The 25,406-nt window shown below is 31.0% G+C and overlaps 2 protein-coding genes across 2 annotated transcripts; one reads left to right on the top strand and one right to left on the bottom strand.

The window, feature by feature from the left end:
- Positions 1–1,872: 1,872 nt before the first annotated feature.
- Positions 1,873–7,952, top strand: LOC105138329 (inner membrane protein PPF-1, chloroplastic-like). Its single transcript, XM_011044380.1, has 10 exons — positions 1,873–2,424; positions 2,532–2,606; positions 2,712–2,772; positions 3,021–3,094; positions 3,205–3,309; positions 5,280–5,387; positions 5,478–5,581; positions 6,186–6,335; positions 6,416–6,536; positions 7,668–7,952. The coding sequence occupies exons 1-10, from the start codon at positions 1,990–1,992 to the stop codon at positions 7,773–7,775; spliced, it is 1,341 nt and encodes a 446-aa protein (XP_011042682.1). The 5' UTR covers positions 1,873–1,989; the 3' UTR covers positions 7,776–7,952.
- Positions 7,953–8,198: 246 nt separating this feature from the next.
- Positions 8,199–9,236, bottom strand: LOC105138328 (CLAVATA3/ESR (CLE)-related protein 46-like). The gene is made up of 3 exons (XM_011044379.1): positions 8,957–9,236; positions 8,700–8,767; positions 8,199–8,586 (listed from the first exon to the last, which is right to left on the bottom strand). Exons 1-3 carry the CDS (start codon positions 9,081–9,083, stop codon positions 8,509–8,511), a joined length of 273 nt encoding a protein of 90 aa, XP_011042681.1. The 5' UTR covers positions 9,084–9,236; the 3' UTR covers positions 8,199–8,508.
- Between the last annotated feature and the right edge of the window lie 16,170 nt (positions 9,237–25,406).

Genomic DNA, 25,406 nt, shown 5'->3' with positions numbered 1-25,406 from the left:
TATTGTTGTTGTTGTTGTTGTTGTCATCTATAATTTATACATTTAACCTCCTTGTGGTTCGATCCTGGTTTTGCCGGGTTATTTATTACTTTAACACTTCTGCACTTGGGAGAAGATATAAATTTTTTGATCGTGTCAGTCACAAATATCATATTTGGAAGGAAAGGAAAGGAAAAAAATATTATTGGAAACTCATCATCACTCTATTATGTATATAGCCCACTACAAAAGGAATTTGTTGAGACAATTTAAACCCGACTGCGAAAGTCTAGATAGTAACATCATAAGAAGCTACATGGGCTGTTAACGCAACGCCCTAAAAAAGCAAATCAAACTAAATAAAATGACATGAGCATTCATCTATATTTAATCAATCAATTCTATTTAATTAAAGAACAAAATTTATTTAAAAAAATAAATTTAAAAAAGAACAATAAATAAAAAAGACCTAAGATAACCCCATTAAATAAAAAAAACAAAGGTCATAGAAAGCAAAAAAAAAAAAAAGGACCCAATCTCCAATTAAGTAAATATTAAAGGATGAAATAAAAAAATAGCTTATAAAAATAATAATAAAAAAAACCAAAGCAATATTAGACAAACCTCCCAAAGCTATGTTAATTTTCAAAGGTTGCAACATGTGAAATCTTAGACACAAGATTAACCATGAAACTATACTCAAACCAATTAAATGTAAAAGAATGAAATTAGGTAAAAAAAAAAACACCAATCCAGAAAATTTTTCAAAAAAAATAAAAAAATAATAAGGATGAAATCTAATAGGAAAAAAAATTGATGGAGGGCGAAATCGAAAAAAATACAATTCTAAAAATTATCTCAAATTACAAAAATAATAATTAAAAAAAATAAAAACTACATTTGTTAAAGCAAAAAAATGAATGAGGATAGAATAAAACAAATAATTTAATGAGTTATTTTAAATAAAAAATAATAACAACCAGGGATTAAATAAAAAAAGAGAAGTTTAAGGGTTGATTTAAAAAATCAAAGAGAATGGTGCAAAACCTAAGAAAAAAGAAAAAGAAAAAGAAATGATTACTGATACCAAACCAGAATTCTTCTTAGCATACATGCCACGGGTATATAGAGGAGATACCAAAATAAAGCAGACAACACCTCAAAATAATTTTTTTAGTTATTAGAATCAACGATACAAATTATAAAAAAATAAAATAACTAATATTTATTTAACACATATCAATAATATTTTTTATTATTTTAAAAGATCTAACTATTCATAACCAACATAATAACAAAAAAAATTACACACGGACTAAAATAACTTTTAACCTTGGGCTTAAAAATATAAATTCTAAAGGCAAGTATATCTTCTTACCGTGCTTATAAAAATAAAAAGATAAAAAAAAAAACTCCCATTGTTAGTTCAATTTTTTTCTAATTTGAAGGTGCATATTATTATTTTACAATGTATAATAAAAAAGTATATAAAAATATCTCTATAGATTAATATTTTTTTTCTTTTAAGAGTATCAATATAATTTTATTATGTAAAATAAAAATAAAATATTTATTTTATCCCTGAATAATTTTAAAATATCAAAATAATTTCAATACAAAAGCAATCCTACCATCTACCATAACCCACTTTTTTTTTTTTTTTTTTAAGAAGACAAATAATAATTTCAATGTCCCGACCACAACTCGTGTTGAGGGGAGCATTGAATTCACCACCTTTAGGGTTGGTTTTTTAATATGTATAGAAAGAGAGATTTCCTTCGAATTGACCGTTAACTCCCGTAATTAACGTGGAACTTTTTCATTCGCTAATAATCAACCGCCCGCATATTCTTTATTTCTACTTTGCCAATGTATAAAAATAGAGGATAATTGAAAAAATATAAATAAAAAGAATATCATTCTCACCTCTCTCCACTGCCAAACTCCACCACTCCTTCAACTCTCATGAGAACCTGACCCCCCACCGCAACCACACTTCCCTCCCCTTCCATGGCGAGAACTCTCCTTTCTTCTCCACCGTTCATCGCCACATCTCTCCCTTCTCTCTCTCGCCACACTCTCACTAACAACCGTCGATTCATTTCCACAAGAATCAAGTTAAGCATGCACGACAACATTCCACCGATTCATCATCACTTAGACTCTTCAATTGATTTCAATTCAATTATTAGCAGAGCTGAAGGATTTCTCTACACGCTCGCTGATGCCGCCGTTGCAGTAGATTCCACTGCTTCTACTACCTCAACTGATGCTGCTCCAAAGAGTGGCGGTTGGTTCGGTTTCATCTCTGATGGTATGGAATTCGTTCTTAAGGTGCTGAAGGATGGACTATCGGCTGTACATGTGCCGTATGCATACGGTTTTGCCATTATTTTGCTTACTGTTATTGTTAAAGTTGCTACTCTGCCTTTGACCAAGAAACAGGTGATTATCTTTTCTTAATCTTCGATTTTAGTAGAAAAAATATAATAATTAATTTCATTATTGTTAAAATCAAATGAATTTTTATTTTATTGTAATCAATTGTTTAGGTAGAATCTACACTGGCTATGCAAAACCTGCAACCTAAGATAAAAGCTATTCAACAAAGGTATGCAGGAAATCAGGTGAGGCAGTGTTAAGTATGATTTTTTGAAGCTCCTGGTTTATTTTAAGCACATGAGTTTCGTGTTCCAAGGAAAGTTTGATTTTTTATTTAATTTAATTTGTAGGAAAGAATACAGCTTGAGACATCACGTCTATATAGGCAGGCTGGAGTTAATCCATTAGCAGGTACTGCTTTAAAACATTGCGTCTGTTTTTCTATTCAATCAATTGAAAATGGTTTCCTAAATATATATTTGTATCTTAGAGTTGCTAGAGTATGTTCTTTCGGATTTTATTTAATTCACTCATGAAAGTCGGTTGCTCACTAAAAATGTTGGCCTTAGCTAATAATTGTATCGGTTCTGTCAATGTACTTGGTCTCTATGTGTTGTGTATGGCTTGTGGTGCTGATCCTGAAGAACTTCTCATTTTAGGTTGTTTTCCAACTTTGGCTACAATACCAGTATGGATAGGCCTATATCAAGCTCTTTCAAACGTTGCAAATGAGGTAATATTTTGACATCATCTTGTTATCTTTTGTACACCGATGATGTATGTTATATATGCACGCGCAGAAAAATTGACCAACGCTGATAACTGTAAAATTTTTCCTTAAAGGGAGTGTTGACAGAAGGTTTCTTTTGGATTCCCTCTTTGGGTGGGCCAACTACAATCGCAGCTCGACAAAGCGGATCAGGCATTTCTTGGCTTTTTCCATTTGTGGTAATAGAAATGTTTCTTTCATCATAATCTTGAAGCTAACAATTATTCTTTTCTAGTCCTGTTATTAACATTAAACATTTTCCTTTTCTCCCTACTTATGAAAAACTTGTAACATTGGTCATGCATTGATGTAACTTTACCCCTTTCAAAAGAAGCTCATGTCTGCAAAAGTGGAGAGCGAGATTGATGTATCGCATTTCATTTGTGGTTTGATATGCTAGTTGATTAGCTCAGTGGATTTTAGGTCTTGCGAGTTTCTTTACCTAATTTTAGAATAGCTATCTACAGCATAGCTGAGGTATTGGAGATCAATTGTATGACACCATAAACCAACATACAGTTTGTTTCAGATGATTTTGGTCGGGACATGAGGTTGTAATGACATGAATGCTGGAGTGATAGTTTATATCTCTTTCCTAGGGTTATGGTGCACAGTATTGCTCCATTAGCTCTTAGATTGCTGCTTTGTTGAGGTGATTTCACTGTTAGCCGCAGAAAGAGATGTGAGGAAGCCTTAGGTCCCTATCTGAGGATTTAATTCTTTCTATGGTGGGGCAGTATGTCAGACATCTTTTAAACATTTCTTATTTTCCTTTCAAGAGATATATTTTTTTCTTATATTCATCAAGGTACATGTACAGCAATGCATACCTCTGTTTTCTGTCCCAAAAATTCTCAATCTTGGTGCGCTAGTGGTAATTGTAGAGCTGTAAATGTTTAAATCCAGTGCAGGTTTAGTAAGATGCTAGCTTTTTATCTGTTATTCAAACCTGCAACTGAAAAGGACCTGAAAGGAATTGTAAAACACAATTTGAATAAATGAATATTCTGTTTAAATTTTTTCTCTTTAATGATGTTGCAACACAATACTTGTGTGCAATTTAATTGAATTTGTCTTGAATTCAAGGCTGACCAACCAACTTGCTTCCCTATGCGATCCTCATTTAATTTTTTCATTCAAGCCTTTATTAGAGTTGCTTGGAACAACAACAAAGCCCTAGTCTCAAACTAGTTGAGATCTTTATTCCTCTATTACCACTTACATCCATGTTAACTTAGGCCTCCCTCTTCCCCATTTTTCCACTTTCTTTTAACAAATTGTTACTTCTCCGAACCAGGTCTCTTGTGACCTATGTTCGACATGGCCAAATGAACTTTAAATCAACTTATCATTTCCCCTTTGTCATTGATTGGCATTTTCAAGTGCAAATCTAAGCATGGAATCCAGGTCATGCAGGTACTGTGGGTGCCTTTTGCTGTGCTTGATTGAATCTTAAGAAATGATGTTGATTGGCTAATACCTTTTTGTGCCTCTATTAGCAGTTGATGTCATCTTGTATATCAGGAAAGAAAAAATGTCGGGTTCTCCACATCTTTGCAAAAGCTTTGACTTGCCACGGAGCTTCTTTAATATATGTTGAAAAAACATTCATTATTGATCCTTGCTTGTGCTTGACTTGGATCTTTCTGTTGCCTTGTCTTGGTAGAAGATGCATTATACTTTATTTATCTATTAACTATTTTAATGTCTTATTTCCTTGGAGCTATTATAGGGATCCACCTCCGTTATACTAGAAGACTTATCTCTATGTTTTATGCACCGATAAACTTAATTTTTACTATTTTCATCAAAAGTATCCTTTCTCAAATGCTCTAGCCTTGGATTTTGAAAGAAGTGATTTAGTGGTTTGAGAGAGAGAGGTGAGGAAATTTATTTTTACCTTTTCAGTTTTGCCTGTTTGCTTATTTCATGTCCTCTGGAGTCATCCAGTTGGTATGCTATGGATAAATTAATGCAGGTCATGGGTAGTCTTGATGTGAAGAGATGGCTAATTTACATTCCAACATGCAAATTAGATGTAACTGCATTAGCTGTTGTTTACTATTTTACTATTAGTGAGGTGCTGTGCAGTCATATTTCTTCCCCGTGACTGTCTAGCAGATTTGGATAATCTAATTCTGTCATGCAGGATGGGCATCCACCATTAGGCTGGAATGACACTGCAGCATACCTGGTTTTGCCTGTCCTCCTTGTTGTCTCCCAGTATGTGTCAATGGAGATCATGAAGCCTCCTCAGGTAGATAAATGAATCTCTTCATTGGCCTTTTCTGTGTCACCAGTATTCATCCAAATGACTCTTTAACCCCGAATTATTCTGGTTTGACAGACAGATGATCCAACTCAAAAGAACACACTTCTTGTTTTCAAGTTTCTGCCTCTTATGATTGGTTACTTCTCTTTGTCTGTTCCATCGGGATTATCTATATACTGGTTTGTTTCTCATCAACAATGGCACTCAACTGAACTTATCCATGTTTTGCATTCATGTGTTTAGTTTCATTAACTGAATTTGAGGAAGCAAAAAGATTGTCAATTTTGTGCCATCAATAAAAACCTGACATCATATTGTCATTGTGGAATATCATCAGCATGAATTGCACATCTGTTGTTTTTATGTTATGTATTTTTGCTCGTGCTGTCATATTTGTACCTTCCCTTACTTGGAAAAAAATTATGAGCTCTATTCATTGTTGGTCATAGAGGCATTCCAGCTGGTGCATTGACAAAAGTTTCTTTTTAGGGTAAATAAGCTAGTATTTATCATAACTGTCATTTCCCATGTAAACTAGTCTGCACATTTTTGTGTGGTTTCAGATGTTTCCCTCGTTAGTAATTCCTCTGACTTGTGGAATGCCTCTGCATTTTCTTAAAGCGAAATTTGCAGTGGTCCTTTAGATTTAAACACAGGCATCAGAATTTTTTTTTTATAAATATACATTTCGTTCTTGTTAAGCTGAGTAGTTTCTTAGTGTGTGTGTGTGTGCATGTGCGAGTGCACTACACTGTTATCAAAATGTATATTTGTGATTTATAGGTTCACAAACAACGTTCTCAGCACAGCTCAACAGGTATGGTTGCGCAAATTAGGCGGTGCAAAGCCTGTAGTTAATGAGAATGCAAGTGGAATCATCACTGCAGGACGTGCAAAAAGATCAGCTGCACAACCAGGGCAGCCTGGTGATAGGTCAGTGTTCTTCTTTGCATTACTGTTTCTTAATTCAGCATCTCGAAGAGGGTCTAACAAACAAAGATGGAAATTGACAGGTTCAGGCAGTTAAAGGAAGAAGAGAAGGGCAAAAAATTGAGCAAGGCATTGCAATCAGAAGATGTTCAAGCTCTGGATTCTGCATCTGACGAGGATTCAGATGAAGAGACTAAGGACAAGGTAAATCCTAAATTTTAGTCCTTAATTGTTTAAGTGATAAAGAAAAATTATCTTGGCTGTCTGGATTTTACAACATTTTATATCACGTTACGGGGCCAGGAAAGGGAACATGTCTGTTTTTCTATGGTGGTGGTACTAATGCATTGCAAGGGTACAACCTCATGTTAGAATTATTAAGCCTCATATCATGATTATCATCATAAAAGGAGTACAATTTTCTTAAACTCAACATTTATCTTAGTCTTGTGAAAGTTGGAACTAGTTCCGTGTTCAAGGTTTGTCATTGTAATCCATTTTGGTTAAGAAGAGCTTGTTGTGGGATCATGGAATGGAGGGTTAAAACCTTTCTTGTTACATGTGCTTCTTCATTGCCAGAAAGGCATATTAACTCTTCCTATGCTTTCATCCATCTTCTGAGATTCTTAATACAATGAACAAGAAGAAAATAGTGAGGCATGAAAACTGGTGGTCTTCGACACAGTTTGAATCTGTTCAATGTGATAATCAGCTTGCTGTCTTGATTTTTGGTAGCAATCGGTGGTTCAGTGCTCCAAAGTCGGTGATTGACCCTTGAAATGAAATCAAGTAGCCCTTGGGTAAGGAAGGGAGGGGTATTGTATGGGCATGCATGCTTAAATGCTTTTCGAGCACATGCAATGGTGGACTTGGAACATTGTTCACATCATCATATGTAACTCTTTACTGCCATAAAGGGAAACCCATGGATTTCTTATCCGCAGTGAAGTTTCTTAGGATTCAAAAACAGAATGTTCTATTGTCAGATTGCATTACAACAGTAGGAAGACAAATGGTATGTGCAGGGAGGGACTAATAAAAATCGTTAAATTTCTCTTGCGATTGTCATTCTAAATAAGTTAGCAAGCAATGTGGGCTGGTCAAACAACACAGTTGAAAATCTGAAGAGCCAATGCAATTCTAAACGAATTTCATTGCTTCAAGTGTACAGTAGATGAGAAGTACATGACTTGAGTGATCTGGTCTGTTTTCTATTGAGAATACTAACACTGTCAGCAGATACTGTTCTTTTTTTCTGGCAATGATAAATGAGACAACTCGTAGTCTTACCATTAGAATAGCTCATCTCATCAACTAATCTCAACTCTTGAACAGGGCGAGGAGGTTCTGGAGGAAGCATATGCTTCTAGCGCAAGCAAGAAGGTCCCGGATATTTCTCGGCCAAAGAGAAGCAAGCGGTCAAAGAGAAAGCGGGCCGTATAAAATACTTGATGATTTTAGTTTTTGGCGAGTCCTCTATATCTCAAGAAGGTGTATTTGTAGTTGATATTTAGTGCCATTTTCATGTAGGCTCATTCCAAGATGAGTTGCTAATGATGTAAATTCTGCCAATTTTGAACTCTTATTCCTCCTGATTTATTAAAAGCATTTTCATGCTCTCATGCCACTGGTATGACACCCTAACAGAATCATGAATCGACATGGCAAGCAAGCTGCTTCAAGTCTCGCGTGCAATGTTTTATAAAAGGGGTAAAAGACCTAATCTCTAGACATCCCAGCAAGATTTGCTTCGTTGTAATTTTTTAGAGCTGGAAATTATGGACTCGGTGTTCACCCGTTCCTATAAGCACCATTTCTGAGTTCAGTGAGGCTTCTGCGTGGAAATGTTATGTTGAGTTCTTGGCATATAATCACGTATGTATATATTTTTCTCTATTAATAAAGCTTAGCTTGATTCTTAGATATCAGGGGGTGAAGGCAAACAACACCACCCTGAGAAAGCTAAGATTTTACTCGAGATGAGAAACGTGCAATTTCTTCATCGAAAATTGCTCTAAGATGACGAATCTAAATTAATTTCATCTTTTATACAAGCATGAAAACCACGGAATCAGGTTTTCTCAACCTAAATGAGTACCAGCTGATAGTCTCATGCTTTAATAAGAACACTGTGGACCTCAGTCTACTTGCTGTGCTAACAAGTGCATCTGTTGACTCATTGCTTAGATGGCGGGTTGCGATTGCCTACTGGATTGGGTCCTGATGAACTCTTATGAATCCTCTTCTCTGCAACCTGTTTGGGATCATAGCATGGATGCAAATACCCAAAAAAAGAAGGTGAAGGCATAAATCATTTGCATTAAGATTGATAACAAACACATGTAACCTGAACACTGAATTCCTTACCCAATTTGGTAAGTCGTCTCCCATGTGTAATTTTGAGGTGAGCTGTCGAGGCTTCATCTTGAAATGAACTGTGGCAGCAGAGGCATGATAATGCCAACCATTAGAAATTGTGACAGAACAAGGCTTTTTGTTAATTTGCTGCAGTTAATTGGTTACGTGGAGAATTATGCCTCACCCACTGCTGAATCACTATAGGATTCTGACAATGTATAATGAATATAATAATAGGAGGAGAGGAGAGGAGGGATGTTGCTTGCCTGCGTCAGTAGCCTGAACCTTGATAATGGATGGGAAATGTTGTTGAGAAGCTACAAGCAGAAGCAATGCCAAGAGAAGATGGACGGTGAAAGTCAAACTCCTCATCTTGGGCTTGAAAGGGTGCATTTAGCAAATGAATGGAGAAGCTTTATGTGATGGTGGTTTAGACAAGTATGGAGTATTTTTATCTACTGAACTCTCAGTAATCATAAACAAACTTGAAGAAAATGCAGAGAATGTTTGGGAATCCTATGCCAGTACATGCTGAATTGATAAGATTAAGAAAATGGGTTCTCCTCTTTATGGATTGACTTCTTCTCCGTTATCATTACTCAGTAATCATTGCATCCATGATAAATATACAAGTACTTTGCTACATAATTTTGTTTTCGAGTGCTTAACCATGGTTTTTTTTTAAAAAAAAAATTAACACACGTAAGAAAAATTTATTAGGGAATGATACAATTTTGAAATGGTGAGGAAATAACACAGTTTTTAAAGTATTGATGTTCTGAATTGTGTTTTTTAAAACATTATTCCTCATAATAACAATTTAAATAAAAGTTATAATTTTGAAGCGTGATTTTAATAAAGCTGCTATTTAGAATAACAATTTTTTAATAATTGTGATTCAAAATAGCGGTTATATAATAAAATTGTGATTTAAAATTGCAGTTGCGATATATATATAATCCTTTCTCTTTTTCTCCATGGTTTCTGCTCCTACAAAACAAAAAAAAAAAACCAAAGAAACATAACCCTCAAATCTCTCAAAACATCGTTTAATTCTTCATCAAAACATCATAATTATCTTTCACTTGTCTTCACAAGTCTTTCTACTGATTTCTTTCTTGTAAACTGCCAGCAAAACATCATAATTATCTTTCACTTGTCTCCACAAGTCTTTCTAGTGATTTCTTTCTTGTAAACTGCCAGCTCAAACTTCCATTGATAGCTTTCTTGCCACCATAATCGATGGAATTGCCACCTAAACATAAAAAAATCAAGGTAAAATATTTGCATTGTCTATTAGTTTGATGAGTTTTATTATTGAATTGATAAGTTTTGTGTTTTAAAATAATTAGGTTTTTGGATCGTGTTTAATAATTAGATGATTTTAGATTTTGAATGTTGTAATTATGTGTTTTTAATACAAATGATATTATTTATGGAATCAATTAGGTTTGAACTAGAGAAATTAGGATTTAAATTTATTATTGGGTTAGTTCTCATATTTACTTATATTGTTTGAATTGATATCAATTTTGTTTTAATTAATGCAATTAGATAGGATTGGAATCAATTGATGTTATTAATAAAGTTATGCTCGAAATCATAATAACTAGAGTTTGCATTGAATTTTTGTGAAAAATAATCATGTTGAAGATTTTGTTTAATTGAGATCATTTACTTTTTAATTGGTATTCAATTGTCGTAATTGATATTTTTAATTGTAAAAATTGTTCAATTGATATTTTGTAAAAAATGTTGTAATTTAAATTTTACAATTAATTATTTTTTATTACTATTATTGTGGTCAAAGTAATAACAATTATTGTTTGTGTTGAATTGTAAGATAATTTTTTTTTAATGAAATGAATATTTTTATTTATAGAATATATCATCAAACTTGTTTTTGTTGTGTCATTGTAATAGTACTATTATTCATAATACGAATAATTGTATCACTTACATTAGCAAAAGTACTATGTTTTTGAATGATATTAAATGCATTTTATTTGATGATATTAAAAAAGTTATATGTGGAAGACTTGAGTTGAATTATAATAATACTAAAATATATATCACTTGGTGGTGTTTTGTTAGGGAACATCAATATTTTTCAAGACCAATTGCATATGATGTGGATTTTAGAAATATGATTGAAATGTCTATCCAAAGTAGAACTAACATGATTGAGTTGTATATCAGTAGCCAACCTAAACTTAGTAGCTAATATAATGTGAAATAGGAAGATACTAATATATATATACTCATACTTGCTCGACTACTTAAATAGTTATCACATTCAGTTGGTGTTGGTACATCTAGAACATTAGAAGATAAGGCTATAGGAATTTGTGTGAAAATAAAATTAAAACTGCATATTATGATTAGTGTAGGTATGACTCCTCTTATCCTAGTGATAATGAAGATGAGAATGTCATTGGGTTTAGTTAAAACATCATATGATAATGATGATAAGGCCTCCTATTCTGAAATCTGGTCATGATACTAGAATTGATAATAGGGTTTGTAATGATTGGTCTGTTTATGATTAAAAAAATCAATTGATTGTGGTAATTTGGTTGTTGGATAAAATTTCAGAACTAAAGATGATTTGGTAAATGTTGTTAAGCAATGACACATTGCACATTCATTTAAATATCATGTTCAATGTTAAAACCTTACATTTGTTCTATTACAATATGTTCACGTACTTGAACGTTAATGGTACTTATGTGGGGGATACCATAAAAGATCAAATTCATTTAAAATAGCAAAGTTGAAAGGTAAAATACACATATACCAATACATACATAAAAAAATCATCATCAGCTTAATACTAAATTTATTGCATTAGTGATTGCAACCTTTTCTTTTATTATATAGGATTTGGATAAGATGTATTGCAGATTCTATAAGTTGATATTGCTTCCGGATCATGTGATCCCATGTCATAAAAGCGAGATTTGATTACATTACATGTCTTTAACATATGGAGATAGATCATGACTTGCTTACAACATTAATTGAAAGATGGAGATGGGAGACTCACACTTTCCACCATTGTGTCAGTGAGATGACACCTACATTGCAAGATATTACTATTATGCTTGGCTTGCCTATAAATGAGAGAGAGCTTACTCTTATGGGTATCCAGAATAAGGTCACACTAAGCGAGCGTGCATTTAAACGAGTACCCCTCATGAAATATTTAAGGGGAACGCTTTATACATAAGATGATTTTGGAAAAAAAAATTGAATTACCTGATGACTATGATGATGAGATCCTACAATGGTATGTTAATGCATACTAATAGTTCAATGAATATATGGATTTGTTTATATTTGATTAGAATTTGATGTTCATATTGTGCAGGTATGCTAGATTGTACATCCTTTATATATTTGGCAGTATACTTTTTACGGATCTCTATGGGACACATGTTCCCTTGTTCTACCTACCATTGTTGGAGGATTTCCAATCCATTCCACTATATAGTTGGGTTTTAAACATCTTTGCATATTTATATAGGCATTTGAGTCAAGTTAGCTTAGAAAAATCGAAGCAAGTTAAAGGATGTTTATTGCTTTTATAGGTAAAATAAATGTAATAAGTTTGTTATTTTTTAATTATGTTTTTTTTTTATATTTGAGATAGTTACTGATTGTTATATGTCTTTTTTGTATATAAAGTTATGGTCGTGGGAGCATTTACACTTGGGGTAATTATGTATTAAGTCTAGACTTGCTATGTTTATATAGGTTTTGGAGGTTGATCTACAACTTCTAATAGGATACAAGTAATATATTATTGAACATACAAATTATGTTTTTTAAATTAAGAATATTTTTAATGAAAACCTTATTTAATAAGTTTCATTACTTATTTATGAACAAATAATGTGAGAGTATATATTTTGAAAATAATTTAACCCATATTTTGTCATTTTATCGTAGAGAGTTACATAGAAAGTAGTCAAAGCAAGTAAGTTGGTAAATTATGAGAAATAAATAATTGCTTGCGTTGATGTTGATAAATGGTGAGAAAATATTGTCTATGTTGATGTTTGTAAATGATGAGAATTAATTACTTGTGTTGATGTTCAATTTTTTGGATATTTATAAACGTTGAGAAATAATTATTTGCATTGATGTTGGTAAATGATGATAAATAATTACTTGTGTTAATGTTGATAAATGATGAGAATTAATTACTTGTATTGATGTTCAATTTTTTGGATGTTGGTAAATGATGAGAATTAATTGCTTATGTTGATGTTCAATTTTTTAAATATTGATAAATGTTAGGAAATAATTTTTCATAGATTGATGTTAGTAAATAATGAGAAATAATTACATTATTGATGCATAGTTTTATGTTGTTGGTAAATAATGACAAATAATTGCATAGGTTGATATTGATAAATGATGAAAAATAATGTCATTGTTGATGTTTCAATAAGTTGTGTGAAATCCTTATTTAGAAGATGATATGACAGCTATTTATGTTATATGCATATTGATCATGGACTTACGGACATCGATTATCCTCGTTATATTTTTTAAGCTTGTTGAGATGTATAGCCTAGACCATATATGTGATAATTTGGATTTAAGTGACACATCCTATCAGACATAGATACAAGTGAGCAATTGCATTTCATTAGTTGTTCAAGTAGGCATGATTATTATAATTAGATGATTCACCATCTCTGGTATATATCGAAATGCGATGCACAAAGAAATTTTATTTTTAGAGAGGTATATCCTGAAATTTTCAAGAAGGAGTACATGGATTAGCACTTAGGTATAATACGTTAAATCATTACACAAAACCAACACAAGTTCCTCTACGCAAGGAGATGGAGTATGAGTCACACGTATGTTAGATTCAAAATGTTGTAAGTATTTGTTACTTTTTATAGGCTTCGACAAAACCATTGCATTTTATTTATGGACTAATAAATTTAATTTGTTTTATATTAGGTTGGAAAATTGTTACACGATTGTTGACATGTTGCGACTAATCTTTGTGAACTCAATGATGATGATGATGGATTTGTTTATTATTATGTATTTTCTTGGTTTGACACATGCCGTACTATACTTAACATATTAGGAGAGACATTGAACCTAAATGATGTTGTCTTAGAGGATAAGACCACACAAACACATGGAAATTGTGCTATTGATGAAGCTAGTCCATCCATTCGTCGTCGTAAAAAACATAGATAGACTTATTAAACATATGATTATATTATGTTATTTTTTCGTTAAGAGTTATTTTCATTTATATTACTTTTGTAATATTGTTTTAGCTAATTATCATCTTGATTTTAAAGTTGTCATACATATTATGTATTTTCATACTTCATTTTATATAAGTGTGATTTAAAATCATTAATTAACAGGTGAACAAGTTGTTTAAAATTTCAACTCATCCATTAACAACATAAAAATACAAATAAATAAAAACAATGTTTAAAAAAAACCTATATTAATTTGGTATTATAATTAACAAATAAAATTAATATTAAAATATTTCACTTTCATTTATAGGTTTAGGGTTTGGTAATTTAAGGTTTTGTTTGGGCTTCGATTGTGGTGATTTAGACTTTTTTTTAATATAAAATTTAGGGTTGGGTTCAGATAAAAGTTATGCTACCTGACACGACCGTTATTGTCATTAGTGATTGATTAATACAACCACCAATGACAATAGTGGTTGTTTACAAATGTTATTACTATTAATGGTTGTTAAATAAAATCATGATTTCCAATAATGGTTAAGTCAAAGTGTATTATTTTTCAAATATTTTTCCCTTATGTTTTATATCTTAAAATCTTTTATCAAACTGTATTAGTTAGATAAAATCCCCTAATACATGTCGTTAGCATTGGTGTAAGGATCCTCAATATGTATTGGATAACTAAATCAAGCGCTATCTTTGTTATATATACAATTTGGCTATGAAAACATACTTATTTGTTCTTCAATTTAACTAATGGAAAAAAAGAAAGAAAAAACTTAAGAAGTTGACTAGAGTGGAACCAATTACTAACAAATCTTTTCCAATTTGGTAACACTAGTGCTCAATGCAATGCTTATAAATGAAATTATTAGTTGATGGATCATAAATGTATTATGTGGGATCCTTCTATGATGCTTTTCAAAAATAAAATAAAATAAATCAAAAGCACCACTTCTTATATATACATACAATTCAATTAATATAATCATAGTTTAGCAAATACTAGTTGACCTATGCTAAGCTATGATTTAATATAAAAAAAACTTTTTGAAAGTGAAAAAAAAACATATTTACGTTACAAAAAATTATTTGCTAGACTCAGCATGCCAACTTTGAAATCTTTTAACTCAACGTTTTATCTAACTTGAGTTTAAAATTAATAAGTATGATTTGCCTTGACATGACCTAGTTGACTTGACATATCCAAAACAACTTATGTGATTAGTAAGAAGTATGGTCTAGCTTTAAAAATTCAAGATGATGTCTATTTTATTTTAATATTAAAATGATAACATATTCAATCAACTCAAGATTCATGGCTTAACTTGTTAAACTTTCGATATGATCATAGTCTCCACTGGGTTTAACAACCTTTTTTAAAAAAGAATTATTTTTATTTAATGATATGATAAAAAAAAATAAACACATAAAATTAAGTTCAATCAAATACCAAGATATTTGTTTGAGACTATAATAATCTTATAAAAAAACAAACTAAAATCAATTGTAAAAATAAATTTAAAATAAATCAAATATTAAAAGATGAAACTAAAACGAAAAAAAAAGGAAGTAAAAATAGATTCAATAAAAAAAAGAATTGAAAGATGGAACCTAAAAAACGAAAAAAAAAAAGTCTGACCTAGTGGGTCAACCTTAAAATCTCTCAGTCTAACTCCTTACCCAACCTAAGTTTAAAATTAACCCTCTTAGAAGTTGCTTTAACATTATCTAGTTGACTTGGTGGATCCAAAGACAACTTAAATAATTATTAAAAAGCATGGTTTGTCTTTGAAAATAATTAACTTGGAAGGATTATGAAGGGATACATTGATGACATGCTGGTGAAAAGCAACATTTTTTAGACTTAGAAGAAGTATTCACTATACTTAAACACCATTAGATGAAATTTAATTTTTCCAAACATGTTTTTGCCATTAAAAGAGGAAAGTTTTTAGGTTTTCCAGTAAGTAACAAGGGATTCAAACTTAACCTAGAAAGAGTTCAAACTATTCTTGACATAGCTCCTCTTCAGTCAGTGAAGGAGGTTCAGTGCCTCACAACAAGATTAGCCATCTTTAATAGATTCAGAGTTCATCCAGGGAAATATATTACATTTCTTCAAAACTTTGAGAAATATATCCAATTTTAAGTGGAATCTATATTGTTAAAAGACTTTTGAAGAGCTTAGAGTTCAATTTTCATCCTTAGAGATATTATTTTAGTCTAGAAAGGGTGAAAATATTTTTATTTATTTAAGGGTGTCAAACTTAGGAGTGAGTGTTGTTCTGGTTAAAGAGGATGAGAAAATACAACGTCCAGTTTATTACTTTAGTCAAACCCTCGATGATTTTAGAACAAAATATTTAAAAGTGGAGAAGATGACCTTCACTCTAGTAAACGCCTCTCAGAAGCTTAAGCCATATTTAATCATAACTTCCTCTACTACACTAGAAATGCTAGTAGAATAACCTCTAATGATCCTTACTTGAAAATTATATGTTGATGGCTCTTCCAATATTGATGAAAATTGAACTGGGATAGTACTTGTTAGTCTTGAAGAACAAGTCTTTAAATATGAACTTCATTGAGTTCCTAACCATGAATATCAAGTCTTTGTATTTCCATACTTTACAATGCCATAAAATTTGTAAAGAAATGTGATCAATGTCAAAGATTTTCCTCAATCTCTCATTAACCATCTACAGAAATGATCACCTTAACTTTCTCATGGCTTTTTGCTTAATAGGGTATAGGCATCTTAGTTTTATTCTGTAAGGCCACAAATAAAAGATAATTCATTTTAGTGGCCACCAATTATTTCACCAAATAAATTGAAACAGAATCTTTAACAACCTTACCACCAATAAAATACTTTTATTTTTCTGTAAGAATATTATATGCTGATTTGGACTTCCTAAAATCTTGATAATAAATAATGAGACATAGTTTGACTGCTATAAAATGAGAGAGCATTGTTAGAGACTTCATATTGATCATGGGTTTTCTTTAGTGTCACATTCTCGAATCAATAGTTAAGATGAATTGATCAACAAGGTCTTGCTTAATCGATTCAAGCAAAAGATGAAATAAGCCAAGTTAGAATGGGTTGAATTGTTGAATGAAATCTTATGGGCTTATAGAACATCTCAAAAGAAATAAACCGGTGAAACTCTATTTATCGTTACCTATAGGGCTGAAGCCATGATCCCAGCTAAAATTGTATATCCAACCCACAAGATAAATAATAAACAAGGCTTTAAGGCCACCCTAGATTTATTAAAAAAGTCTCATCTTATTATTGCAATTAGAAAAAAATCCTATTGACAAAGAACTACTTGGTATCACAATGCTAGAGTTAAGAATAGAAAGCTCAAGTTTGGAAATCTGGTCTTAAAAAAATAGAGGCTATTATCAATAAAAAAAAAAGAGTAAAGGCAAGCTAGCTTCAAAATAAGATGGTCCTTTCAAAGTCGTAAGAGTAGTCAAAGCGAATACTTATCATTTATAAGATATGAAAAGGAAGAATCTACCTTATGCCTAGCATTTTGATGATTTAAAATTATAACATAGCGAATAAAAATGTATATTTGTAATCCACGAATATCCTATTCTCTTTAATTATATTTTTATATTCTTCTTATAAAACTTAAAAGGCAATAATCCCCATAATCTTTAAGAGATGGGTGTGAGGTCTCTCTAAGGGTAATAACACTAATAATCTCTAAAGGATAGATATAAGGACTCTACAAGGTTAATTTTCCCCATAATCTTTAAGGGAAATAGCATCTAACAATCTCCATGAGATGAGTATGAGGTCTCTTTAATGGTAATAGTCTTCACAATCTCCAATGTTGTCCTCACCTGATATACTCCCCTATCAATAGCCAAAGACATGGGTCTCAATCAAGACTAATCGAGCTAAAAGGCTTGTGGATATAAATATGACTGAAAGTTACTCTCAGCCATAAGTAGAGGACGACAACCTTATGGCCACCACACTATCAACCTCACCAATATAATATAGGTGTTGAACCTATATATTAATTAAAAGAAGATTTAAAATTTCAAGTATGGCCAAGGCCAAATGACCATATTGCCAACCTCGTTAGCATAATATAGGTATTGGACCCGTGCATCAACCAGGAAAGATTTCAAAATTCATAATTTTCCTAAACAAAGGTGTTAGACTCATATAACTTGCAATTTAAATATGTTTTTAAGTATGAGTGTTGGACTTATATTGACTACTTAAAAAAATTCCTTCTATATTTTTCCAAGTATAAGACGTTGGGCCTATCTAAGCTAAGATACAACCTACCTAAAGAAGACTTTAGTTTATCAAAAGGCTAATTGTATATGGAAAATATAACACAAGTAATTCAAGTTATATACTTAAAAGCCTCATAACCAAATTCGAAGCTTAAAAGCTAATATATTTGTTACATAATAAAAAAAGCCACTAAGTAAAATATAAAAGCTCCTACATCTCTATACCCGGCTTTTAGGCAAGATAAACTCTATCCTTAGCTGCAACAGCTTTGGAAAGGAAAAGATTTTAAAAGTTAGGAACCTAACCATTAGGAAAAGACTCATTAAAATCCACATGCATCCCTCTAGAGAGATTGAAGAAATATAAGTTAGAAATGGATTAAAAAAAAAGTACATCATATATGGTCTCTATTAAAAAGATAATCACCAATATAATATAGGTGTTGAACCTATTAAAAAGATAGAAGAAGATTTAAAATTTCAAGTATGGCCAAGGCCAAATGACCATATTGCCAACCTCGTTAGCATAATATAGGTATTGGACCCGTGCATCAACCAGGAAAGATTTCAAAATTCATAATTTTCCTAAACAAAGGTGTTAGACTCATATAACTTGCAATTTAAATATGTTTTTAAGTATGAGTGTTGGACTTATATTGACTACTTAAAAAAATTCCTTCTATATTTTTCCAAGTATAAGACGTTGGGCCTATCTAAGCTAAGATACAACCTACCTAAAGAAGACTTTAGTTTATCAAAAGGCTAATTGTATATGGAAAATATAACACAAGTAATTCAAGTTATATACTTAAAAGCCTCATAACCAAATTCGAAGCTTAAAAGCTAATATATTTGTTACATAATAAAAAAAGCCACTAAGTAAAATATAAAAGCTCCTACATCTCTATACCCGGCTTTTAGGCAAGATAAACTCTATCCTTAGCTGCAACAGCTTTGGAAAGGAAAAGATTTTAAAAGTTAGGAACCTAACCATTAGGAAAAGACTCATTAAAATCCACATGCATCCCTCTAGAGAGATTGAAGAAATATAAGTTAGAAATGGATTAAAAAAAAAGTACATCATATATGGTCTCTATTAAAAAGATAAACTCTTTATACTTAGCATAAAATTATTGGGAGGAGTTCTTTAATGTTTCCATCCTTAATCGAGAATTCTGAGCCTCTTATTTAGATGCCTTCAAATCCTCCCTCAAGGCCTCTTTTGATTCCTTAAGCTTAGTGACCTATTTCTCTAAAAAGTTTATCTAGCTATATGCCTCCCTAAGCTTATCCTCAGTAGAGTCCAAGATGTAAATTTATTCTTTCAACTCCCCTTGTAGTTGAGCATAGATAGCATTAAGAGCTTTTATCTCAGCATTTTAAAAAGCCTTCTCCTCTCTTAACTTGCATACCTTTATAATCCTAGTGTGATACTGTTTAATGGCCTTTTTAATGGCTTTTCTCCTCTCAATCCATCAAATTTCCAAATTAGTGCAAATCATAAAGGTCTAAATAATAGCAAATAACAAAATGAGTTCAAGTCCTTATTTAAATAATACTATTTAATGCATTAAAAAAGAAAAATTATTTAAAGACTCTTCGTACCTAGAAGGTTATATGGCCAGTACTAGCTAAGTGTTATTGGTAATTAAGGTATGTCAATGCACTAACATCATAGGGAAGGGTGAGCAGCATGTCCAAGGTGTCCATCATCTCTAACCCTTCAAGCCTAAAAGTGGACCTCTCTTGCAATATAGTCTCCATAATCTTTCTTTCCACCTCTTTAAGGCTAGAAAAACAAAAGAGAGCACAATCTAAGTTTAGCCTTGAGAAAAAATCCTTCACCCCTGTGGTGTAAGGCACTTGGCTAGAAAGCCCTATAAGTATAAGAATAGGGCTAGTAGGGGTTGAAATGTTGGTTGAAGAAGGAATCACTTTTACATTAGAGTCATAAATGACAAAGACCTTTCTCCTTTTCTAGTGTAAGGTAGCATTAAGGATGACCGAGGTTTGAATTGACACCTTAGAACCCCTCGATACAAAAGATCAACTCTCCCTTATTATTTCTTAGTGCACCTCTTTAGTTGAAAGAGTAACTTTACGGTCTCCTCAACATCTATAATATATATTCATATAGCCCTCCTCTTATGTATCAAGGGTTCCTCATGGAAAAAGACTAAGGTATCTTTGGATGAAGAAGCATGATTGAGTGTCAGGGTGGTAATATGACTAGATATAAATGGTTACTCTTGATAGGGATCCTGAATAAGGAAAAAATCAAGAGATAATAACACATGAAACTAAAGTAAGATACTAAGTTAAAATTACTAGAAGTGTCATAAAGTCCCTAAGCCATGCAATTGTTTTTATAATCAATCTAGAGTGAATGTAATATATCATATACCCTCTCCTCCCTCTTAGTAAGAAGAGGCTTGTTATTTATACCAACAAGGGGCATTCTCTAAAAAATAAGAACAACCTCAAATAGAGTTATACTACTTCTAAGGTTTAGTGATACCACTAAACCTCATTACCACCTATATTTCCCTCCATTTCTTTGCTTAACCAAGTTTCCCTTAAAAAGTATTTTTTATAAGCCCTCTTGGCCTATTAAGAAAGGTGAAAAACCAAGGAATGGAAGGCCTCACCTTCAACACTATTGGTTAGTGAATAGCAATGTCTAAACACCTTTATTAAGGGTTCCTCCTTCAGAATCCTCTATAACTTTCCAAATGAAAATAAGAAAGTCCATTAACTGGGGTAAAGCTGGGCAGGACTAAGTTAAAGTAATGAAAAAATCCCTCATAAATTCTTGTAAAGGAAACGGGTACCCAAATTCATACATAACTATAAGGGTAGTAATAATAAAGTTACCCTTAGTAGGTTTGTTGGAGACATGTGTAATCTATTTGTTAGCCTTAGGAAATAGGACTACAAAGTCTCCTATTTGTCTAAAATTAGCCAAAGTCCTTTATTCATATGATACAATTCCTTTTGCCTTATCTAGAGGTGTCCTAGGTAACCTTAGTTATCCTTTAAGATTTGAAGCATCTTGAGGAACATTTTCATTTCCTTTTCTAGTCCGAAAGAGTTGAGTAGCACCACTTTCAAATCTAAGACCTATTCTAATAGTCATAGATCCATGGCGAATACTTCTAGTTTTAGGCTTGCAACTGAAATCTCCTTTAAAAGACATGATTTTCTTGCCTTTCTTAAAAGTCATTTTTAACTTGAGATAATTTGAAATAAGAAATAAGAGATGAGGTGTGTTTTGTGTTTACTTAAAAACAAATCTTCTGCAAAAAACAAAAAGAAACTTGGTCTCGTATAAGGACCTTAATACAGAGAATGCAAAGGAAGATTCGGAAAAAAATAAAAAAAATAGAATTGAAAAAGAAGAAGGTTTATATAGGCTATCGCCTTTAATCCCACAAATACAAAAAGAACACATGATATTACATCATAACACTAGAAAAGTTAAATGTTTACTGTATGGATTACACGCAGCTAAACGAACTTCTAAAAAAATTATTTTGCCTCCCCCCAACAACATTTAAAATCATTATAGATAGACATTGTTTTTTTTCTAGTGAAGACAAGACAAATCTGACTAGTTGTCTCCTGAAAAGCTTTTCAAGTCTTTACATGTCATACATATAAAGGCTTGGGGGGAACTGATGAGTGAGGTTTTAATAAAAAAAAAAAAAACTAAACTCAGAACAAGGTAATGACCCAAACAAACATATGTTTGATGAATTTGATGAATTTATCAAATCAAATTTACTTGGGATCAGCGATGTGGTGAGCCCATGATAACGTGGATCAGGCAATATATCAAACCCAATATAGTTGGGCTCAACCATGTGTTGAACCCACAGTAACGTGAGTCTAGCAAATTTATTAGACCCAATACACCTAGGCTTAGTTATGAGTTAAGCCTACCGTTAAGTGAGTATAATGAATTTCCAAACACAGTACACTTGGGTTTAACCATATACTGAACCTAAGGCAATATGATTCTGATATGTTATCAAATCCAATACGCCCAGGTTCATCTATGAGTCAAACTCAATACGTTCAGGTTCAACCATGTGCTAAACTCAAGGCAATATGGGTTTAGGCAATATAGGTTTGGCAAGTTATCAAACCTAATACACTTGGGCTCAACCATGAAATAATTTTATGGACTAAGGTTTTGTAGTCAAGTCCATCTAAGTGTTTATAAAAAGCAAATGATGGAAGCAAATAGTTTATTTACCTAATTTCATAAAATATATGATAGTTTTTAAATAAGAAATCTTGAGAGTTATCCTTCATGGGCAAAGAGGAGGATATAAGGGAAAAAAAAACCTTAAATGATAAAATTTTTATTGCTGCTTTTTTAATTTGAAGATAAGTAATACATAAATCATTTAATATACAAAGCATATTATATAGTGATGAGAGATTTTTTCATTAAAATTATATTACGTTAAGAGGTTTAAAAGACTATTAATATATGTATAATCAAATCCAAGGATTATAATGGATGATAAATCACTAAAATATGGATTTATAATGTTTGATAGTTGTTTTAGGATATTAAATTATATTATTAGATACATTATTATAAAACATATTTTAGTTAAGAAGTTATTGATACTTCAAGTGCAAAATGATGATATAAAACCATGATAAAAATGCACTTTTAAGTACTAATCAAAAGCTAAGATTGGTGGGTTTAGGTGTTTGATAAAAGGTTTATGTCTAACCTTAATATTGCATTGATTAGGTATATTTTAAGTGTAAGATTTATGTTGGTAAAAAACTTATGATGTCTAGTTTTTTATTTGTAAACAGAGAATTGATCCAATACTTGTAGAATGATTTATAATTACAAGAATAAAGGATATACAAGCTACTTCTTAACTACTGTTAAGGGTAATTATGACATTAACTATAATTTATGTAATAGGACAAGTTATATATGATTGGAAAGGTAATTGAATCTAAATCATAAGCCGAAAAGGTGAAATGAGATTTCAAGTATTCTAGATAGAGTTTTAATCAATTAATAAGATCATGCATATGGATTGATTATTCTAGTTAGGTGTAATGTTTAGGGTTTGAAAAGATTAAGAACAAAAAAGTACATGTATTGATTTTGAATTAAATGAACCTATAATTTAGTTATTATTTGTTAGGGTGTTAAGAGTGTTTTGATTTTATCTAAAGACTTTTTGGATTTGTATATTAAGTTAGTAGTTTTTCATCTTTTTATTTAGTTATTATTAATAAATAAAGAAATGTGTTTTCTTTGTAAAATCTTTATTTTCTATAAATTAGATGAATCAATCATAGCAAATGTATTATAAAGAGTTCTATGAAAGTAAAATTATGATTGCAAAACTGAATTAAGTATGATTTTGATTTTTTTTTTAATCCTCACGTAGATTGATTGGAATATAAATATAATTAATTTTATTTCAAACTTAACCTTGAAAGTTATACATTTGACACTTATAAATATGTCTATTTAGAATTTGATGATTAATCATAGAGTAAAATACAATAAATTATTATTATAGTTAAAGTAATCTTAGTCCTTTGGCTTGAATTTGACTTTAAGTATGCAATTTATGTTTATATTCAAAATGTTACAATTGAATTGTTGAAAGTTTAAGAATGGAACTTATTATAATTGTTTTGATACTTAGAATCTTAATTTGATTTGTTGAAAATTTATGAATGATTTGTGGAAGTTAGTTTTGAGAATTGAAATTTTGAAAGAGACACTACTTAATGCATTGATCTTTGAGATATAAGTATATGTTTTAATATTTTTGTCATAACAAAAATTTTGATTCTCAAACTTTTATAAAAATTAAAAAATAATTTTTTCATAAAAAATTCAATTTGTTTCCAAATTTTATCCATATTCTTACACAATTTGCATTTTTTTAGAGATTATTATAAAAGAGAATAGAGAAAAATAAAATGAAGGAAAGTTGAGGCAGCAAAAATCAAAATAAAAGTTTTTTTTAATTTTATCCATTTAAAATAAATAGAAAAATGTATTTCTCTAACCTAAATCCTATTTTATTATCAATGCATCTTTCAATTATTTCAACAAAAAAATGTTTTTTAATTACAATTATTGTTTTCTAAACAAAACTCTATCACAATCTTAAAAGCCATATAAAATATCTATTAAAAAAATTTAAAATATAATTTTATTTTAATTGAATAATCATTAGCTTTTTTTTCATATTATGTATATAATAGTTGAAAAAAAATTGTCAACATTCATATAAAAAAAATTAAATACCATGTTAGTACTTTTTTCACAATGCATTTATATCTAAACCTAGAGAAAAATTGTATAGAAAAGGAATAGGTTCAAGGACCTAGTGTAACAGAATAGGCTCAAATATGAGTGCGTTTACAAAGTCAAGCTCACCTAGATGATCTCATTATTTTTTTTTAAGGGTGAACGATTTTTTTTTGAAAAAAAGCCTAGAGAAAAATTGTATAGAAAAGGAATAGGTTCAAGGACCTAGTGTAACAGAATAGACTCAAATATGAGTGTGTTTACAAAGTCAAGCTCACCCAGATGATCTTATTATTTTTTTTTAAGAGTGAATGATTTTTTTTTGAAAAAAAATTGACAATGCATTGTTTACTTGTCCAATTTTGATTACTAAAGAGGTAACTAAAAAATCAAGTTAGCTTTTTTCCACTAAAAAATCCTTTGTTTTTACATATTTTCATCTAAAAAGACCAATAAACACCCCCAATCCTAGTTATAAAACCTGGCCCCGTGTGTCGACCCGAGACCTGGTCAACTTAGTGGCTAGACCGGTCCAGGTTTAACAAAAAACTAGTCAAGGCAACAGCCCAACAAAACCTTGTCTATTCGACGGGTCAATCCATGACCCAGACGAATCCTGACGAAACCTAGGTTTTTTTTTTTGAAATATGGGATTTAAAATTCATTAGTATATATACTCCATGTTCCCAAGAAAAAAATTATATTTTTTTGAATTTGGGATATAAAAGTTTTTAGTTTAAATATTTCAACTTAAAAGAATAACATAATATCTTTTCAATGTGGTATTTAAAGCCCTTTCATATATATACTCTATGTTTCTATGAAAAAAATTATGTTTTTTCAATATGGGATTTGAAACCCATTTATATATATGTTCCCAAGAAAAAAATC

Source organism: Populus euphratica, unplaced genomic scaffold (assembly GCF_000495115.2).
Source record: "Populus euphratica unplaced genomic scaffold, PopEup_1.0 scaffold88.1, whole genome shotgun sequence".
Taxonomy (NCBI): Eukaryota; Viridiplantae; Streptophyta; class Magnoliopsida; order Malpighiales; family Salicaceae; genus Populus; species Populus euphratica.
The sequence above is the reverse complement of the archived record's forward strand: the minus strand, read 5'-3'. Positions and strand labels throughout refer to the sequence as shown.